At 33.8% G+C, this 18,563-nt stretch overlaps 3 protein-coding genes across 6 annotated transcripts in view; 1 reads left to right on the top strand and 2 right to left on the bottom strand.

The window, feature by feature from the left end:
• Positions 1–7: 7 nt before the first annotated feature.
• Positions 8–1,835, top strand: LOC119830046. 2 transcript variants are annotated; one of them, XM_038352880.1, is made up of 4 exons: positions 8–71; positions 649–777; positions 1,119–1,274; positions 1,608–1,834. In XM_038352880.1, the coding sequence occupies exons 2-4, from the start codon at positions 742–744 to the stop codon at positions 1,713–1,715; spliced, it is 300 nt and encodes a 99-aa protein (XP_038208808.1). In that variant the 5' UTR covers positions 8–71; positions 649–741; the 3' UTR covers positions 1,716–1,834. The 2 variants fall into 2 exon arrangements, with proteins under 2 accessions (XP_038208808.1, XP_038208807.1); XM_038352879.1 differs by lacking the exon at positions 8–71 and adding an exon at positions 389–550 and having other exon boundaries at positions 1,608–1,835.
• A 453-nt stretch (positions 1,836–2,288) lies between these two features.
• On the bottom strand, positions 2,289–6,047 carry LOC119830204 (vesicle-trafficking protein SEC22b). Its single transcript, XM_038353117.1, has 5 exons — positions 5,799–6,047; positions 5,350–5,459; positions 4,947–5,067; positions 4,082–4,283; positions 2,289–3,768 (listed from the first exon to the last, which is right to left on the bottom strand). Exons 1-5 carry the CDS (start codon positions 5,871–5,873, stop codon positions 3,620–3,622), a joined length of 657 nt encoding a protein of 218 aa, XP_038209045.1. The 5' UTR covers positions 5,874–6,047; the 3' UTR covers positions 2,289–3,619.
• Positions 6,048–7,337: 1,290 nt separating this feature from the next.
• Positions 7,338–18,563, bottom strand: part of LOC119830577 (ecdysone-induced protein 74EF) — a 166,545-nt gene continuing 155,319 nt past the window's right edge. For all 3 annotated transcript variants that reach the window (XM_038353643.1, XM_038353644.1, XM_038353645.1), the window contains exon 10: positions 7,338–11,049. In XM_038353643.1, coding sequence (XP_038209571.1) covers positions 10,520–11,049 — 530 coding nt within the window. In that variant the 3' untranslated portion in view covers positions 7,338–10,519. The remainder of the gene's footprint in view (positions 11,050–18,563) is intronic.

Genomic DNA, 18,563 nt, shown 5'->3' with positions numbered 1-18,563 from the left:
ACAACAGTAGATATGCAGTAGACTACAGTCAATGACGTTGACTACAGCATTGAGTTAAGTAATAACCAAAGGTAATAACTATCTAAAAAGGATTTATTATAAACATTCAGATAAAAACTTTACTTTTCTAGACATAAATGCAGCTAAAAAAATCTATTTAGTAATCTATGACTGGGTTACTTAAATGACGGAGTAACATATATGTGGGATTCGTGCACGCTTTGGCACAAATTGTCTGCGCACTGGGGAAGTACCACACCTCCCCAGAAAACAAACATGAAATAGTTTAATAGTGGCATGTCTGATAGTACTGTGAATGTTCACGGGCGATGATGATCGCTTACCATCAAGCGAACCACCAGCCAGATGCCCGATGTGACATAAAAAAACACTGTCAAATTCTGAACATACACACTTTGAATTACGAGTTTTGAAATTTTTATAAATCCTATTATTCTTGTATAATTTTATAAAAACCTTGGAAAATGCAATGACTTGTGACAAGTACAATTCATATCGTAAAGAAAAATTTTCAGAACAAACACCGTTTGTTAGTTTTTCACCAACATCAATATTTTAAAATAAAGCACATTTTTATTTAAGCAGATGTATTCTCAAATAGTAAACAAATATTTAATTATTTTATAGGAGGATTTCTATTCTTTTGGCACTGTGCGTGATTTAGAGCATAAAATAATAAAAAACAAAGAAGAGATTTTTCGATGTCGTACTGTTGGTATAATGCAAAGTTTAAATGGTCATTTCTATTTGAGCGATGTAAGTATTTTGTAAAAAGTTTCTATGATTACTAGTATTTCAGCCCACGCCTTTGCCCGAGTAATTTTAAAAATAAGAGTGTGGGGAAATTATTTGTATCCTTTTTGTGTCTGGAACCATCCATGAACCAAAATTCACCCTAACGGCCCAGTAATTCCTGAGATTAGTGGTGGTGAGTCCAAATAAACAAACAAAAGCTTTCAGCTTTATCATATATTATAGATTAGTACCTATCAAATATATTATCACTATTAACATATACCTTTAAGAAAATATGACATGGATAAAAAAATCAATATATATATTTGGTAATATTGACTTTATTATCTTTAAAATTTCAGATAGACACCAATTCTAATGCTGATGCTCCAAAACTGCTCCTAAATATAGCATATCTTCGGAGTAGTATGCCATCCAGTGTAATACCAAATGGAGTTCAAATTTTTGGAACAATGAAATGGCAGGAGAAGCCAGTATTAGTTGCTAGAATAATGCAGGTAATCAAAAAATGTATGTTCAGTATTCAAAGAACATTATTTTCTTTACTAAAGGAGCCCTGCAATTTCCACTATGTATATAACCACAGAAAAATCAAAACTGGCAGTTTTAGAGGTGTACCTTCAACATAAAATAAAGCTCATGTTTTAGTCGAGCCTGCTGCTGCTTCAAAATTCAAAATGTAATGAATAGCTGGCTCCTGGCCTATTTTTGCTTTTACTAGTATGGATGCTACTATTAATAAATGCACATCAATAAATGGTTCTATTTTTATAAGATACGGTTAAAACATACAGTTAACATCTAATAATTAGCATTGTTTAATTGTATAGGTCCTAAGTCCTCCAATGGTTGTACGCTTAAAAAATGCCATTAGTGGCATTACCAACACACACTTGGCCATCCCTATGAAAGAATATGAAGATGATATACAATGTTGATTAGTCTGTCTTGTTGAGATGGAGTGGACGTGATATTTGAATTTATTTTAGTTTAAATCATGTTTAAATATTAATTTGTAATAGTGTCCACTGAATAAAATAAGTATAGCTAGGAATAAATAATGTGAATAAAAACAAATGCTTTAAGTGTGAACTGTGATTGTAATAATAAAATAAGACAAATATTATTTTTTATCTCCTATTTTAGACATAACCCTTAGAAAAAATTTATCCATAAATTTGATGATTAAGGCAGGAGTCAAACCTTAGTCTTTTGTCCCATAACTGTGATTTATCAGATTGACAGGCCATATTTTTTATTACATAAATAGAAATAATCATCATACTGCCATTATCTACACTAACAGAGGAAACTTTTGTATTTTTGTATATTTGTAACATTGTCACGCAACAACTACTGGAGTTATTTCAAAAATTCTTTCACCATTAGAAAGCTGCAACTATACTTAGCGACTAAGGCTATAATATATGTCCATGTATATATATTTCCGATATGGCACAATGGGCGAAGCAGGGACGAAGAGTTAGTTTTAAATAAATAAAAAATAACACTTGAAAAGAAGGCATTTATTATATCTTAAATAAATACATTTAATAACAAGAGATGTAAACATTTACAACATTCCCCCACCCTCCATTCAGGATATAAAAATAATTGGGCATAACTTTCACCACCAAGCCATTACTTGCAACTTGCGCTGTGCTTTGTCAACTTATTTATATTTTTTATATGTATGGTCATGACAAATGATTATAAAGCAAGATAAAGTACAAATAGTAACATGTTTTTGACAAATTTCAAAAATATATACAGTTTATTGTATATATATAGATATTGTGACACATGCTTCAATTCATATATCACACCAAAACAATATTACTTATATATAAATTACAATTTCATTTACAATTTTGGCATGTTCTACAATCTAGAAGTTATTATTTATAACGTATATACAGCTACAGTTTGTTTGATTTACATTTTGTAGGCTTCAGTATCGAAATGAGTTATGCATAATATATGTTAATGTTAAAAGCCATTTTCCGGTATGAAGATCCCGGCTTTCCCAGTTGAAACTAGTTGTTATTATATGTTACAACTAGTTACATCTAGGGAAAAGCGCGTTTAAAACTATAATACACTTTATTTTCTTAATGTCTTTAACATTTAAATTATTAAATCATCTTTTTTTTCGACTTGTTATTATGTTATTACTCAATTTACATCTATCATCTCATTTAATATCGTCTACTTGCATATATACAGAAGAAACGGTCGTGTAAGGTTGTATAAGAACTACCACACGTGCCAAGCGAGCGAAGCGAGCGTGGCGTGGTAGCGTATTACATATTTTTATCAAAATATAATTTCACTTTATTCTAGTTACAACTAGTTATAACTAGGAAAAATGCGTTCCAACGGAAAACGGGTTTTAACTGTAACATACACTATGATAAAATACTATTTTCTAATACTTATGGTTTTATTTACTCTTGTCGCATGTCTTTTTCTTTTAAAGTGATAAATGTTGCAAAATAATCATTTGTGGAAGAAACCGTGGTAGTGTTTGATGGAATGCATTTAATAAACTTTCCTTAACATCATTTAGGATAAAGTTAGGTTCAGTCAATGAGATGAATCATAAATAGTATATTATTTTTCACTAAGTCAGTGGACTGCTAGAAAATTTTAATAAATATACAACAATTTAACAATTTATCAGTGGTCAGACTAGAAGCGGTCCTCATAAAAAAAAATTACTCATAATCAAGTAACGCTAATTCCCATGTGCTGTAAAAAAAAAAATGTCACATGTGTACCTAATATCATTTTTATTTTAAAAAATTCAAGTTGGCTACAAATCCACTGACGCTTATCGAACCTACAGTATCCAGAAGTACAGAACAAAAACGAGCACAACCACTACGCCGGCGGTCGCCTTCACCAGCATCGACTTGGTGTTGAGGTAGGTCGCGTCCTTCTTGTATTTCTGCGACATCATTGACAGATTCTGCGTTTTGGTGTCCAATTCTGAAGAAAAAAGAAATTATCATTGCAAAAAAAAAAGATTTTTTTTACGACTAATTTTTTAAATTTGTGTAAAGGATAAATGTCCGTGGTGGGTATGATAAAAGATTACATTGATTTGTTTATCTCCTTATCTATCCTGAATTCCTATATTCAAAAAGTAATTGCTTCACAATGCCTACATCTCCTCTGCTCCATATCAGTCCACACATACGATGCTGCATTCCTTATCTACCATATGTGTAGTTGCTTACGACCCCCCCCTCACCCAATCCCTCTTCCATTATTGCACTGACCCCCCTTTCCCCCCACTCACCGGACAGCACCGCGCCGCGCTGCAGCACGTCGTCGATATTCTGCATCATGATACGCTGCACGTCGCCGAGCTGGCCGCCGAGCTGGGAGGCAGCGCCGGCGGCGCGGCGGGCGCGCGCGCCGCCCTCCGCGTACTGCTTGCGCGCGCGCTGCATCCACGTGTCGAACTCGATGAACGTGTACGGGCGGGTCACTGTGTTCACCTGGAAATATTTACACGTATTGTGAGAGCATTGGCGCATAAATCTCCGAACTTAAGTTGGTTTGTGCCGCTCCGTTTTATTGTCAGATTCTGGTGGGTAATGAGGTGGTTGATGGTGGTAAAAAGGAGTAATATTCTCCTAAATAGCTCCAGGCAAAAAAAATACAATTAAACTGTTCCGTGGCAATGTGAATGGAAGGCAAACAGACACACTTTTGATATGTATGTATATATATTATTATATGTATACATTAGGGTAAGCATAGTGTACTTATAAGAAACTACAAAGTTTTTTTTTACCAAAATTGTGTCACAGTGAGGTGACAATTTTATAAAATTACAATGTTTTTGTTATTTGTTTGTAATCTTATAAAATTGTCAACTCACTGTGTCACAATTAGATGATCACATTTCACAATACTAAGAACTGGTTTCAGTGCTTTCTATTAATGTCTCTGATAGCCTATTTTGCGAGCCTAGACACTAAGGATGCGAGTTTTCTTAAATAACATTTTATGTTTGCAGCTGTCAATGGCTTTTTTAAATTTAATTATTTTTTTTACATATCATTGATGAGTTTATTTAAAATGTATGAATATTCGATAAATTTTCATTGCTTTAACTAACACATATTGTCTATTGCAATAATTAAAACGAAACTTACCCTCTTGCCGTACTGTTGGCAGAACTCTTGTGCGATTTCTTCTAAATAACTGAATGCTAGTCGTTTACTGTAATTCCTTTCACAGAGCACCAGGTAACATATTTCATTCTCTATCAAATAGCTGAAAACACATTTCAGGTATTAATAACATTGGTATGGGACCATTCTTACCTCGAAATATAACTTATGTAGCATTTAAGTAATCGTACAATTTGTTTTTGGTTAAAATGTATAAATGTTAATGGCAGAAAATACTAATTTCAGATACTCATATGAACATAAGAAATTTTAACAATCAAAGCTTAAATTCGATTTTTTCAAATTATATATGAATTGGCAGATGACAAAAAATAAAATAAATAGCAAATAAAAAAAAAACGAAAATCATAAAGCCTCAACTCACTGGAATAGATAAGGGCCAGTTTCAATGGAGCAGCGAACGGGAGATTGTGGGCTTAACTTCCTAAACAGCATTTTGGCTTGGTTTTGATACTCCAGGATATTGCAGCCGCTCTGCAAATTACCATTGCCGTTAATAAAGATTAGTCTATATAGACGATAGAAGTAAAAAAACATATTTTTTGTGCTTACTGGTTTACTCAAGAGCCAATAAGCCATTCGTTGTATTTTTTTTATTTTCTTATCAGATTCTTTTACTACGGTTGTACTTGAAAGGATGTAACAAATCAAAAGAAAGCAAAAACAAAATGCAAAACGAATTTGGATACTATAATAATGGATAATGTGCCAAGAACGTAAACGTTATGAAACGCACAGACACACGATCGCTAACATACGGTGTTTGTTGTTAATCGATTGTGAATAATAAAATTTTGTGTGCAAATTAAGTACCTGTTCATCTTCTTGCATTGTTGCTGCTAAAGGCAGGCCATCCGCGACCCGGGCGATCATAGTCATTAACACCATCTTTATTTAGTTTAATAGTCCTCTATTATATATTCTATAAACTAAATTAATCAACCACATTCAACGATATTTTCACACTCTCCTTTTATTTTTTCCTTCTCATTATTTATTTCTTTCGAAACAAATGGAATTATTACACGATTTTGACAGTTCGCTTTACACGTCAATACGAATGACATTATGACATGTTAGTATCTACACGTCATCTTGTCTATGAAAACTATCGGAAGCGTTCAGTAATTCATTATCGTGTAATTTAAATTCTGTAATCTTAAAATATTGAAAATCTGGGTGCATCTATTCAAATACAGTTATGCTTTACTATTACGAATTCTATTTAGGATTGTGGTCAGTCAGAAAAAGGCTCATGTCATACCAGGGTACCGGTCACACACTCGCATGGACAAAACATTGCTAGAACAAACAAATGACATCCTACCCTCGAGGGATTGCATATTCGTGCGAATGTGGGAGGCCAGCATTAATCAGTCAGCTAGAGTTCATACTTGTCTAATGTGCTTTATCATATAAATAGTCTAAATAGTAGAAACATTAGTACCTAGTAACCTTTTAAAAGAAGCAGCTTCACCCTGAACACGTTACTTAATGAATATTAAGATTGTTATGTTTGTACACACGCGCTCCACGCAGAACATAAAGTTGACAATATTGATATGGAATTTAAAACAATCGATATCTCTTTTCCAGTGTCCACGAAACCACAGAACTACCCATTGTTGGTAGACAAGGTACGAAATATTACCATAAAAATGTACACTAAACGTAAACGTAACTAAACGTAAACTTTACAATTCTTTGTTAGATGTTGAGATAGTAAATCTTCCTCATTTTAGCAACCAGTGTGGGCGGGCTTCGCTCGTGGTACAAATATTACCGTATATAGAATAGATATTCTGTCTAAATATTGTGATACTTAATATACTGCTAACAATTTATCATATTGATATTCGGGTAGACAGAATCACAGAAAACATAATGCTGTACACGGAATTTTCAAAATCGAATAGATAGTTAATTTGTTTCCATATAGGTACCTATAATAATGTATTGCGATTTCTTGTCTTTCATTTAATGGCTTAGAAAATGTTTTATTTTCTCATTATTATTTTAAGTTTTCATTTTTAGGGGCGTCTGAATACCAGCGCTGTCTGATGCTCTCGAGTTTTGGTCAGCATTTTAGCTAAGACGCAGCCTTTTGCTTATGCATAAAATATGTAACTTGCAATATATCTAATATGTATAATATTAATGTATAAAGCAATTAGAGACTTTTTATTTATTTATTGTATATTGAATTGTTATAGACATAATTAAATAAAAACTTTTGTATTTACTTTCAAAATGCGAGCACACAATATAATATTTAATAATAATTAGTCAAACAATTGGGCAGCTATAGTCTATAGATACTTGTGGGGGGAGAGGGTGTAATAAAAGATGAAGTTGTATTTTATTGTGGATATTTTATTAACATTATCATCATGCATCAAATTTATGTGCTAAATCATTTACACTTATAACTAACTATACATAGAAAAATAACTTAACTAGGGGGCAGAAATACAATATTTTGTTAAATTATACAACTAAAATTAAAATAAACGGACTTTAACTGCAATAACCTAAAAGCAAATGTAACGCAAAATCACTATCGCACATAACTCTCAGAATATAATAAATTAATTTTCAAATTTAACGCATTAAGCAGGCATTTAAATTTCGTTGCAAAAAGTAAAACGAAAATTACAATTAAATTAAAAATAGGCGAAACAAGACACAACATTCATGAATTACGTATTAATTTTGGACATTAATTAACGATTTAGTATAATATAATGAAAAAGTAGACAAAACGTGTTTCCCATTCGGACGATTCCCCCTCCCCCTTATACCAAATTCACTAACCTTCTGATTGCTTCCGCGCTATTTATTTCACAATTTCTATTCCACCTATCTAGCGGCTCCACGGTCATGAGGGTGTGCGTTCATTTAATCTATTTACATTTTCGTAATCTGTGCTTCGTCAACGGCCATTTTGAAACCGCGCCACAAACGCCCTTTGCCGAACCGGCGTTAGAAATAATTTAAAAATGAAATTTTAAGATACTAAGACTAGTCTCAATTAAAATAATTTTAACAATAATTTTTCGAAGTGCCATTAAAATTTACATTGAAAATTTAAGTACATTAATTATTAGAAACTTTGATTCGTTAACAACATCAATTCGACTAAATTTAATTTTTATATCGAGCATAATTTTATATGTCGCTCTGACATTTTGCCTACCGGTAACTCTTCAACACTATACTAGCCGAATCATAAATTCTGAGAGCACTCCCCTGCCATCGCCTGGTCCATTCATTACCTACTATTAAATTTATTTATTATATAATTTTATATTTTACAATAAAATTTGTAACCTATAGAACGAACTTTCCTAAAAAGGAAAAAACATGTATCACGCGGTATCGAGATCTGCGCAGTGGGCTAAAAAAATGAATTATCTAAATATATAGAAAGTTATTCCTCTTTGTATATTCGTGCTTAAGTGATAGTTGAATTTAAATAGAATTTTTAAAATACACTAATAACGACGATGCTTCTGCCAATTGCGCGGATCCGGCAATCATGCTGTCACGTGAGACAAAATAAATAAGTTAACCTACGATTATATTTACAAAAGCAAGAAAATAGCTCCGATAGAAAGTCCTTTTGAGAATTTCGCCTAACTACGTAAATACGAATAAAATTTCCACGTTTTTATTATATTTATTGTAATCACATGAAACGGGCACTGGTTTTGTTTTGCTGGATGCGACATGCCCAACATTCTCGTTCAATATTAACGCACTGGGCAGACAATAAAGGATATTTAAGTAGAAGGTATGTTTAAAGTATGAGTCTGCATTCCGACGCTCCCACACTTAGCACCCATTTTCTTAACGTTTCGATTCTCCTAAGGCTTCTGACCCTCATCAGTTCCACTCAGGCGCGCAGGCCGACAATCCGATATAGTTCTGTTGCTTACTCGCTAATAATATGATATACTTCAACGTTTTATAAAAATATCTCGTAACATATGGGAACAGTTTTATGTGCACGGCCTACGCACTTCGCCACATCTTCAAGATTTGGACGCATCACTTATCTAACAATTCCTCTCCATTCTACTCATAGACAAATAAAAACTATACATTATTGTACGTATGTGTATTAATATATAATGTTTCGTCTGTCTTTGCATTGTTTGATAAAACGCAACGCGAACTAGACTACTGCTTATTCGATTTATTTATCAACTATTTAGATAAAAGTATTATGTTTCATTAACATTGGACCACAAATCGTAATTTATTATTAATATTTATTCAGGTAACAAAAATAGGGGTCTCGAGCTGATATTGTAAGAAATTATATATCACATAAATAGTTTTCTTTTCTCGGCTTTTGAACTTTCTTGATATGCAGCGAAACGAATGCGATTTGTGGAAAGTTCCATAGACAATTTTATTTTTCTGATATGTCAAAAAATGTCGGCTCGAGATCCCCGTCCAACAGTCCTAACATAAATTTAAATAAACGAAATAAACTAGACGTGTTCTAAAACAGCTCACTTACAAGTAAACATCTATTTGTAATAATTAACACAATTAACTCACGAATTCCATCACTTAAACTATTCATCAGTTACTAACAGAAAGTTGGCAGTAGGTTTCAGTACTTACAATCGTAGAATTTATTCAAAATCCCACAAACACTTAAATAATATCAATTGAAAAATTCGGTTTCATTAAGACGTCGGACATTCTACTCAACTGGAAAAAAGAAGTGTCTGACGACTTAAAAACCATGAATAATTGCGGAATGCACTCGATGCCTCTCGCAGGACTATGGTCGAACTTTAACCGTCACAAATATACGTTAAAATACTGATTTAATAAATATTTCGTTGCGTCATCAAGGTGCATTCATCGCAGTTATAAAGGTCGGGCTACAACAAAGGAACAACGGCTCGATATTTGATTTACGTAATTAAGAGATTAATGTATAATGTATAATATATAAACATGAGGACTAATTGTAACAAGAACATATGCAATGCATCGAAAGCACCAAAGGAAAATACATATTCATCTGAGGGAATATATGATAATTTTCACTATAATATAAACATTTTACGTAAATATTTATTTAATAAAACTATTATTTAGACTATACTTATTGCATATTGTAAAAAACTGTGTCGAATAAATTGTATATTCATAATATGTGTTTTGCGTAGTTTTGAGGTAGGAAGTTCTGCGTACAGTCGGAGCCGACGATACATGTATACAAATATTAATACAAACATTTAAAAATTCGTTTCAACATTATACAAAATTTCACTCCATACCATATAACATCTAGCAAATTTAAGTGTTCCTTTTGAAATTCCCCTAAAAATAGATATATAAACGTTTGAGCAATCAATTTCGTCTCTCCTACTCTGTAAATATATATTAAATTCAAAATCGATCGGATTACGTTAGAAGCGACCGTAATGCATGATGAGTAGAATTTACTATAAGTGAAAAATACGTAAGAGCGGAAAACAAGTGTCAAACGAGAGATTCACTGTAGCACATTACGCGAGCGAGCAGTCTATTTCCACGATGTCCTTGGGCACGTCCACGAACTGGTAGACGAGGCGCTGGCCGTCCACCTTGGCGAGGATGCCGCGCTGGTAATAGTAGCGCAGCGCGCGCCCCATCGTCTCGTAGTTCATGTCCGGCTTGTTTTTGTGCAGTCCCCACAGGCGCGACACCGCCTTCGAGTCCACCAGCTTGAACACGCCCTTCTCGCGGTTCGTCCACTTGATGTAGCGCGGGCAGTACTCGCGGTCCTGCAGCAGCTTCAGCAGGAACTCCCAGAGGTAGGTGGTGGAGCCCTCGCGGCTCTTGCGCTTCACGCCCGGCGTGGGCGGCGCGTCGGTCCGCGGCCTCTTTTTGGGCTTGAGTTTGTTGTGGTGGTGGTGCCGCTGGTAGTCGCCGAAGTCGAACACTGAGTAGGGGAGGTCGTCGTGCGGCAGCGGCGGCGGCGCGGGCGCGGCGAAGTGGTGCCCTCCCCCCCCGCCGCCGTACCCGTACGCGTACGGATCTCTCTCCACACCGCCCACTGGAAATATAGACAATTTTCATTAATCACGAGGTTTGTATCGAATGCTTTATTTATTCGTATGTTGGTTACAATACTCTCTTTAATTTAATAGATAATCTATGGAGAATCTTTTCGAAGACAACAATATTTTACATTAATTCCAAAGACCAGTTTTCCTTCGAAACACTGAACTCAGTTATTATTGTTGGGTCGAAAACAGTAATTATCTAAAGAGGAAATGCACTGCGATATTGGATTCCATTAAAATACAATATAAAGTGGGTTAGAGGAATGTCGATTTTGATAAGCAATGTTGCAATTACTTTATGAAATTGTTCTTCAATTATGTACAAACACTTCCAAATAAAGCGTTCTCAATTCATGCCGTATTTCTGTCTTTTATTTTAGCTTTATGTAAATTAACACTAAACGCGTTAAATGCCAAAACACATAAGAAATTATTAATTATTATTTCGACTCTTTTTTATATTTTATGTAGTTAAGATATTGAATGCCTTGTCGTGTACATAGGTGTAATTTTATGTATAATACAAAATACATTGTTTATACGCATTGTAATAACAAGATGAATACATCTAGAGGCGAGAAGTCTAGCTCAATTAATGTTTGATAACAATCTAGTGTTAACAATACACTGTTGTGTTGCGGAAACACGAATCCTTTCAGAGACAACTCATCTATCGTAGAATTAAACGAAACAGCATGATTCATTGTATATATTGATGTTTCATAGATCAATTATTAAATACTTATTTTGATTTATAAATATATCTCTTATTTATATTTTTATAAAAAAACTTGGTACTTTCAAAATGTTATCTAAAGTGTAATTTATCTTTTGTAATAATAATTGTTACTCAATGTCTGATATCAGGACATATATTAATTTCAGTGTGTAATATATGTTATTATTTGAAAGTGAAACTGACATGTATAGAGGAAAACGTGGCTCGGCGAGCCGGGTATTGGGGTCAAGGCAAGCGCTTGACGCAATCTAATACTATCTGCTAGACGCTTATCACTTGCTGGGTTTTTTATTTTAACTTTAACTATTTCTATTCGTTGGCTTCATCTTTATAATTTAGTGTAAGAACCATCGACAATTATATAAAAAAAAAAGAAGAATAAACCATGCGAGGGTAATTTAAATTTCGAATTTACAGTTCGATGTTTATTGGTTCAAAAATAAACCGACGTTTTATATCATTTCCTAAAAATGAAGTCGAAAAAAAATATCAGACAGTGTTAATATCATAAATCAAGTTTATGTTAATAACATATTATTCAAATTTCAACTTCTTTGAACGATGAAAATAAAAAAGATAAAAATTAGTAATTCAATCTTTCACAACATCTAACTATCTTAACATACTTATCAGCAACTGATAAAATAGCGATATCTACTTTTATTTATGCAAGTTTCATACATGATCTATATTGGTAGGTAGGTACCGACATAATAAAAAACAACTTTGTTTAACAGCTGTTTGTTTGAGGTATTCGTGGAAAAATCATAAAACTGAACCGAGCTGAGATACTTCCGACCTAAAAACATTTTCTGTAGATCAAAATAGACGCTCTTCGGGTCAATATCGTATTTTGCTTTGCCACAATAATTATTCTAACTGGCAACGCGGTTGGAACAGTTTTTTGAAATAAGGAAGTTGCAGAATAAAATGGTAATTGCGTTATTTCGCCGCGTAATTTTTACGATAAGAAATTATTAATTATACCTAGAGTGATTGCAGTAGTTCCGTTAGAAATATTGGAATTATGTAGGAAAATAATTTTAAATAATAATTTGCATGTTTTATTCATATTTTAGTGATTGTTTTCAAATCGATTATCATACTACTGTTATACAAATTTGAATAAAGAACACATCTTTACTCTTTGTCTTTTATCATCTGTGAACTATTTTCGTGTAAACATATTTTTTAAGAGAAATGTGAATAACATCGTGATATTATGTAACGCATATTCCTTCGCGAATAGTATTTTTAGTCTGGGCGATAAACACAAGTCATGTTCGCGTCCGCAATCCGCCATATTCTTTCTAATAATATTATCTAAGTCGCGTATTTTCGCGCGACTTATCATCGGTCGTTCACCCCATTGACACGTGTGCGCGTTCATCAAATGAGTGCTTACGATGTAGTAACATTTCTTAAATTCTTTATAAACACCATAGACTAATTTTGTTTTTTTCTTCATTTGACATTAAAATCGCGCGAACGACCGCGGACACGATTATAGAAAGATAAATAAAAAAATTGATTGTGAGTAGTGATATAATTGACGCACACAATATAATTCAATATCTTTGTCTATAAAAAATAGCCAAGCAAGATAACATTTTATGTAAATACGAGTTACATCAAAGATCAAGTTCATTTAAAAATTGACGCCATTTATCAAATATATTCATTTATTTTTAATTATTTCACAAGGAAACAGTGGTACAGAATAATACAGACCCTGACCTTGGGAAGAAAAGTTTTCGAAAGGCGAGTTTGTTCCTAACCCTACCTTCCCAATTTAACATAGACATTTAAATGAGTCAAACAGTCATAAACTCTCGTTTCGTGCAATTATTAACAAATTTTGCGATATGTAAGGGGGAAATGTGATAATTTAATTGTTATATAACATTGTTCAGATATTGTACATATCGTTGCTTAAATTTGTGGAGATTCTATTGTTTGTTTATGATGTTGAAAGGAAAAGTTTGTGGTAATCGTTCGGTTTTTATAATAAACGGAAGTACTGAAACTAGGTTATTTCAGTAAAGTTTGCGTGTTAATTACGAAATGAAAACGTTCCAAGTGAACTACTTACATTAATAAGTTTTCTTGGTGACAGAGTTCTTACGCAGACCCCAACGAAAAACTGGGTTTATACCGTTTGACTTCCTTTGTGGAGGTTTTGTTTCTAATTTTCTACAAAACGGTTAACGTATATTTATAACTGCGCAAGGCCTCAAATTGCTAGTATACTTACTTACTTGTAATTTGGTAAATCAATATTTTTATTGGAATTATTGGTGATAAAGTTGAGTTTGTTTAATCCTGAATCTACTCGATTGCATTCCGCAAAGCAAGCTTGTTTAGTAACGGCATGAGGCGTCTCATTGGCGGTTATTTACAATTTAATGAACCGTTTCCATGTACGCCATAAAATCCCTCTCGAGCCTGGGAAGACAGAACAGAAAAAAAAGCGACATAACGTTCTATATTTAGCGAATGGCCGCATCCTACTGGTTCTGCAGTATCAAGGTTACGCCGTATACGGGTAGCGCTAGACTCATTAAGTTATGGGAAAATTGCTTCAATATAAACCTTAAACCATTGGCGTTTAGCTTTGTTTTATTCCTTTGCGTCCCCCTAACTCTCCAGGAACCGGTTGCGAGCGCATCCCGCGTAATAAATAGGTTACCCACAGACCTCTTGTGTTGTATACATAAAACAGTGTCTCGTTCAATGCGGTTAGGAAATATGATAGCCATCCTACGCTTTGACAATTGACAGCGATTCGAAAATCGAACAAAATTTGAAATAACCGAATTTTGAAGAAAGCAAACGTCAAATGATCGAATAGCAAGTTGGGGCGCCCGTGTTTCTACTTTCTGTATATATTTTTAATTGGGACTTGGCCAAAGCGACGATTGGCTTCGATTACTTTCCCGAAAGATTTTATTGGCAAATGTTAGGTCACCTTCCGCGTTGCTAAGGTCGAGGACAAGAATTTGTGTTGCAAAACAAGCTTTTATTTTATCAACGAGAAAACTACAAACTTAATCTCTTCAAATTAGAATTAGGTATCTATTTTTACGTTGTATTACGTTTTATTGTTGTCAAAAATTACTTAATTTCGTGTTAGCATGCTAATATTATATTATGCATCAGAAATTATCTTCTAGGTAGTTTGCAAATTCTTATCACGATAAAAGTATAAGCCGTTGTGATATTGACATTTCCTCTCAGTAACAAAAACGAATATTTCGCAAATAATAAATACTCTATCTTTTGGAGGAAAAGATAACACGATGCAAGGGTTACGAAACACGGCTTTGTTAAATATAGTTTTTAGACATATTTCAGAGAGTCGTAACTGCGTAGATTTCATTTTTATGTGGATAAAAATTCATTATAGCGTTTCAATATATTGGCCTACAATATTAATAAGATTGATTTTGTTTTGATCTGTTCAAAACATGTTTTTGTCTCATCTATCAAAGGAAATCGTTTAAAAAAAAAGGAAAACAAATTTAAATTCGAAAAACGAACAAGATTCAGGCATTCTAGTTTGATTGTCATGCATAAACAATGCAATTTTTATGCACTCATATCCTTCCATAGACAACTCACAATGGATACATAGGACGTTTTCCTGTGCGACCGGAAAGCGGTGTGCGTGTTTCTAAGCGCGCCTGTGTGTGTGCGCAGACGTCGGATGAGGCGTGCAATGACCAGGAAATGACGCCGCCAGTTGACCTTCACACAAACACACACACACTCTACTCCCGCGTCTCCCGCACAAGATTTCACTGCGCGGTTTATTCTGCGACTTTATTGCTAGTTACTTGATGAGACACGCACCAAAGATGAGTATGAAACTCAGATATTTTAGTTCGCGAATCTATTGCGGTAAAATGGTTGAGAATTAAATTTTGATGTCTATTTGTAGAGGCTGGGAGGGATTTAATTTACTGGGACTAGAGAGCCGTAAGCTAGGTACTCATTAAAAGTTTTTGTGTTTTAGTTCGCACATGAGTTGCCAGGGGATAGAGTATGCCGCAGGCTCCTGTTACTTTAATAAATGTCTAGATTTCGCTGTAACAACGGGAGGTTAATTGTTAATTATAATAAATTGCCGCACGTCAAAGTGACATTGTCGTGTCTAATTTTTATTTTATTCTGTGATTATTGTTTTTAATGATATTTGAGTATTTATTTAAAACTATATTTTAAAAGGATATTTAGAAAGTATATTTTATTTCCATTTTTCAGTAGGATTTCCATTCATGAAATTAGTGGGGATTAATTTCGTCCGAATGCTTAAATCTAAATGTAATTTTAAGTGTTCAAAATTCAATCAGTCATTGTCAGCTTAGCATAATTCCAAGTTTCATTATTATTTAATGAAGAGAAACATTAAATGCCATTAACATTTACACTTATCTTCTATTTGAAGAAAAAAATTAACTGCTTATTTTTTCTTATAAGTAAATTCTTTTGTCATTTTCAGTTAAAGATGAATACCTAACAACCATTAAATAATACTTATATTTTACGTAAACTGTAGTACAATAGTATTTACAGTATCAGTATAACTAGTGCTGCGTTAAGTAAGGTCAGCGTTGCGCCGGCGCATGCACCTTATGTAACAAAGATAACGCTAGAGGGCGACACTGTAATGGGGTCAGGTTCCGATATTTTTGTAACCATACATATCTCGCTGTGGGCCAATGGATCTATTGTTTATAAAAAATAAGAGATATAATAATTTTTCTTAAAAAAGTAAATGTTCAACTTAATAAACCTATGCGATAAAGTTAAATAGAAAAAAATTGATGTGAGACGGGATTCGAACACTCGTCTTGCCATACAATTTAGTAGCAATTTCCATCCGTCCGCCGTTGCGGTTCACTGAATGTTTAAAAATTGTATCTCGCATTATTTTCACAGTTATCGAGTTCAATGCGTGGTTTAACATAAAATATTTGTATTTTACATACGAATGTCGCGAGAGCCCGTTGTCATTGGTCGACTGGCAAATGGCAATATGGCGTAATCCTTTATGACGCCATCGAACAATATCCCGCCGATCGATTGATAAATTAATCGTGTTTCCTGCTTGCTATTTAACATTGAAATATAATACTCTCGTTGTATTGTAGTGTTTCAAGATTTTTATTAAAAGTAATTGACAAACAGGTTGGCTGTATGTTATGAGGGAAAAAATACAATTATCTATGACGTACATCTTGAATAATATTGTTATGTATAAATTCAAGCATATGGTTTATAGTTATATGTAATACTATAAATTACAATAACATCAATAGATGATAAAGGTTGAATTTAATTTACTGTATACATAGGTGTTTTTTACAGAAACGATATACCTAGAACGTTTTTCCTTTATCGCGTTAGATCAAGTAAATTTATTATGTGGCAAATTACAATTTTACGTGTGATTCGAAACAGTTCAAAAACCTTTTTAATACAAACTGTGATTAAGTTAGTTATTAATCATATAATATAACAAACTCAACATCATACTTACCTATAATAAAACGAAGTATTAGATTTTTTCAATTAACAATTGTTTAAATTTGTATATGGCAATTTATTGTTTCACCAGTGAGACATACGCACATGCTCAAATTGGTGATAAGCATGATTACGGGTATTCGAGTTATTTTTTCTTTGTTTTACATTTGTCAGTCATTATCTAAATAGGAAGTTGCCACTTATCTATTTCCCATTTTTAGTCCAGCGTAAATGCAGTAGAAACGACAGTCTGATATTTTAGCAGCAGTAATAAAATTTTAAGATATACAATCTGTATTACAAAAAATGTATACATTCAAAGACGGGCAGTTATTTTCACATGGATGCGACTTAAGTATTCATGCACGTTCCTCGATTAAAACAAAATTATAAATTGTATTTAAAATGGCATCATTGAACTCATATACCTACGTTGAATGCAAATTTTCCGTGCATGTTAATTTAATGACATAACGTAAAAATTGTTTTCATAACATATCCCGAAGCAATGAACGAATAAGACAGATAACTTTCAAAACGGGAACATAGGTGTCCGAGCCGGCCCGATAACCCCTGATAAGGCTATCGGCCTAAACTTAATTCACATGCAAATAGTGCCCGGATGCAGTTATCGAACAACGCCACGTTTGTTTGCGATGTATTTAGGCTTTTCGATATTGTGGAAGGTCAGGATCGGGGCCAGGTTCAGGAAGATACTAAACAATTTTTTACAATTGCGCAATTCACGAGAGAATTGTTTTTTTTCAACTGGCCACACTTCTGCGACATTATTGTTCTTTTGACATTGTCATTTTTCCCGCGCTTGTGACGAAAGCCTATCTTGTTTGTCGACTTCGTTTCGGTATTATCGAAAACTACTTTTATTGTCGATTCGACCTCAACCTGTATATTGGGACGCCGCGAAGGTGATTCGAACAGAGTTCGTCCACCCCGCTTACGTAAACACATGTAACTAGAAAATGTCGCCTTATTAAATTATATTAATGTTTTATGTATGGCAACTCGGCGAGGTCGCGCACAAACTGCTTAAATTTGAATACCTACCTAGGATTAAATTTTAATAAATAATTTCTGTTGATATATAAAAGCGATAGTAGTTGTCTATGGTACGGTTCTCATCCTAAACGGGCAAAAGTTTGTGTATGCAGGCGGGGGTGTTATGGAGATGCGGGTGTAGGGGGGCTGGTCGGCTCGGGGTGTGAGGTCGGGAGGGGG

This window comes from Zerene cesonia, chromosome 11, assembly GCF_012273895.1.
Source record: "Zerene cesonia ecotype Mississippi chromosome 11, Zerene_cesonia_1.1, whole genome shotgun sequence".
In the NCBI taxonomy this organism is placed as follows: domain Eukaryota; kingdom Metazoa; phylum Arthropoda; class Insecta; order Lepidoptera; family Pieridae; genus Zerene; species Zerene cesonia.
Note: the sequence above shows the minus strand (reverse complement) of the source record. Positions and strands in the feature narration are given on the sequence as shown.

Coding starts and splice junctions, on each gene's coding strand:
- LOC119830046 (XM_038352879.1), top strand. CDS start 491: ATGACTTGTGACAAGTACAATTCATATCGTAAAGAAAAATTTTCAGAA. Junction 551..648: donor TTTCAGAACAAACACCGTTT/GTTAGTTTTTCA, acceptor ATTATTTTATAG/GAGGATTTCTATTCTTTTGG. Junction 1,275..1,607: donor TAGTTGCTAGAATAATGCAG/GTAATCAAAAAA, acceptor TTAATTGTATAG/GTCCTAAGTCCTCCAATGGT.
- LOC119830204 (XM_038353117.1), bottom strand. CDS start 5,873: ATGGTGTTAATGACTATGATCGCCCGGGTCGCGGATGGCCTGCCTTTA. Junction 5,460..5,798: donor CAATGCAAGAAGATGAACAG/GTACTTAATTTG, acceptor GGTAATTTGCAG/AGCGGCTGCAATATCCTGGA. Junction 4,284..4,946: donor GCCAACAGTACGGCAAGAGG/GTAAGTTTCGTT, acceptor AAATATTTCCAG/GTGAACACAGTGACCCGCCC.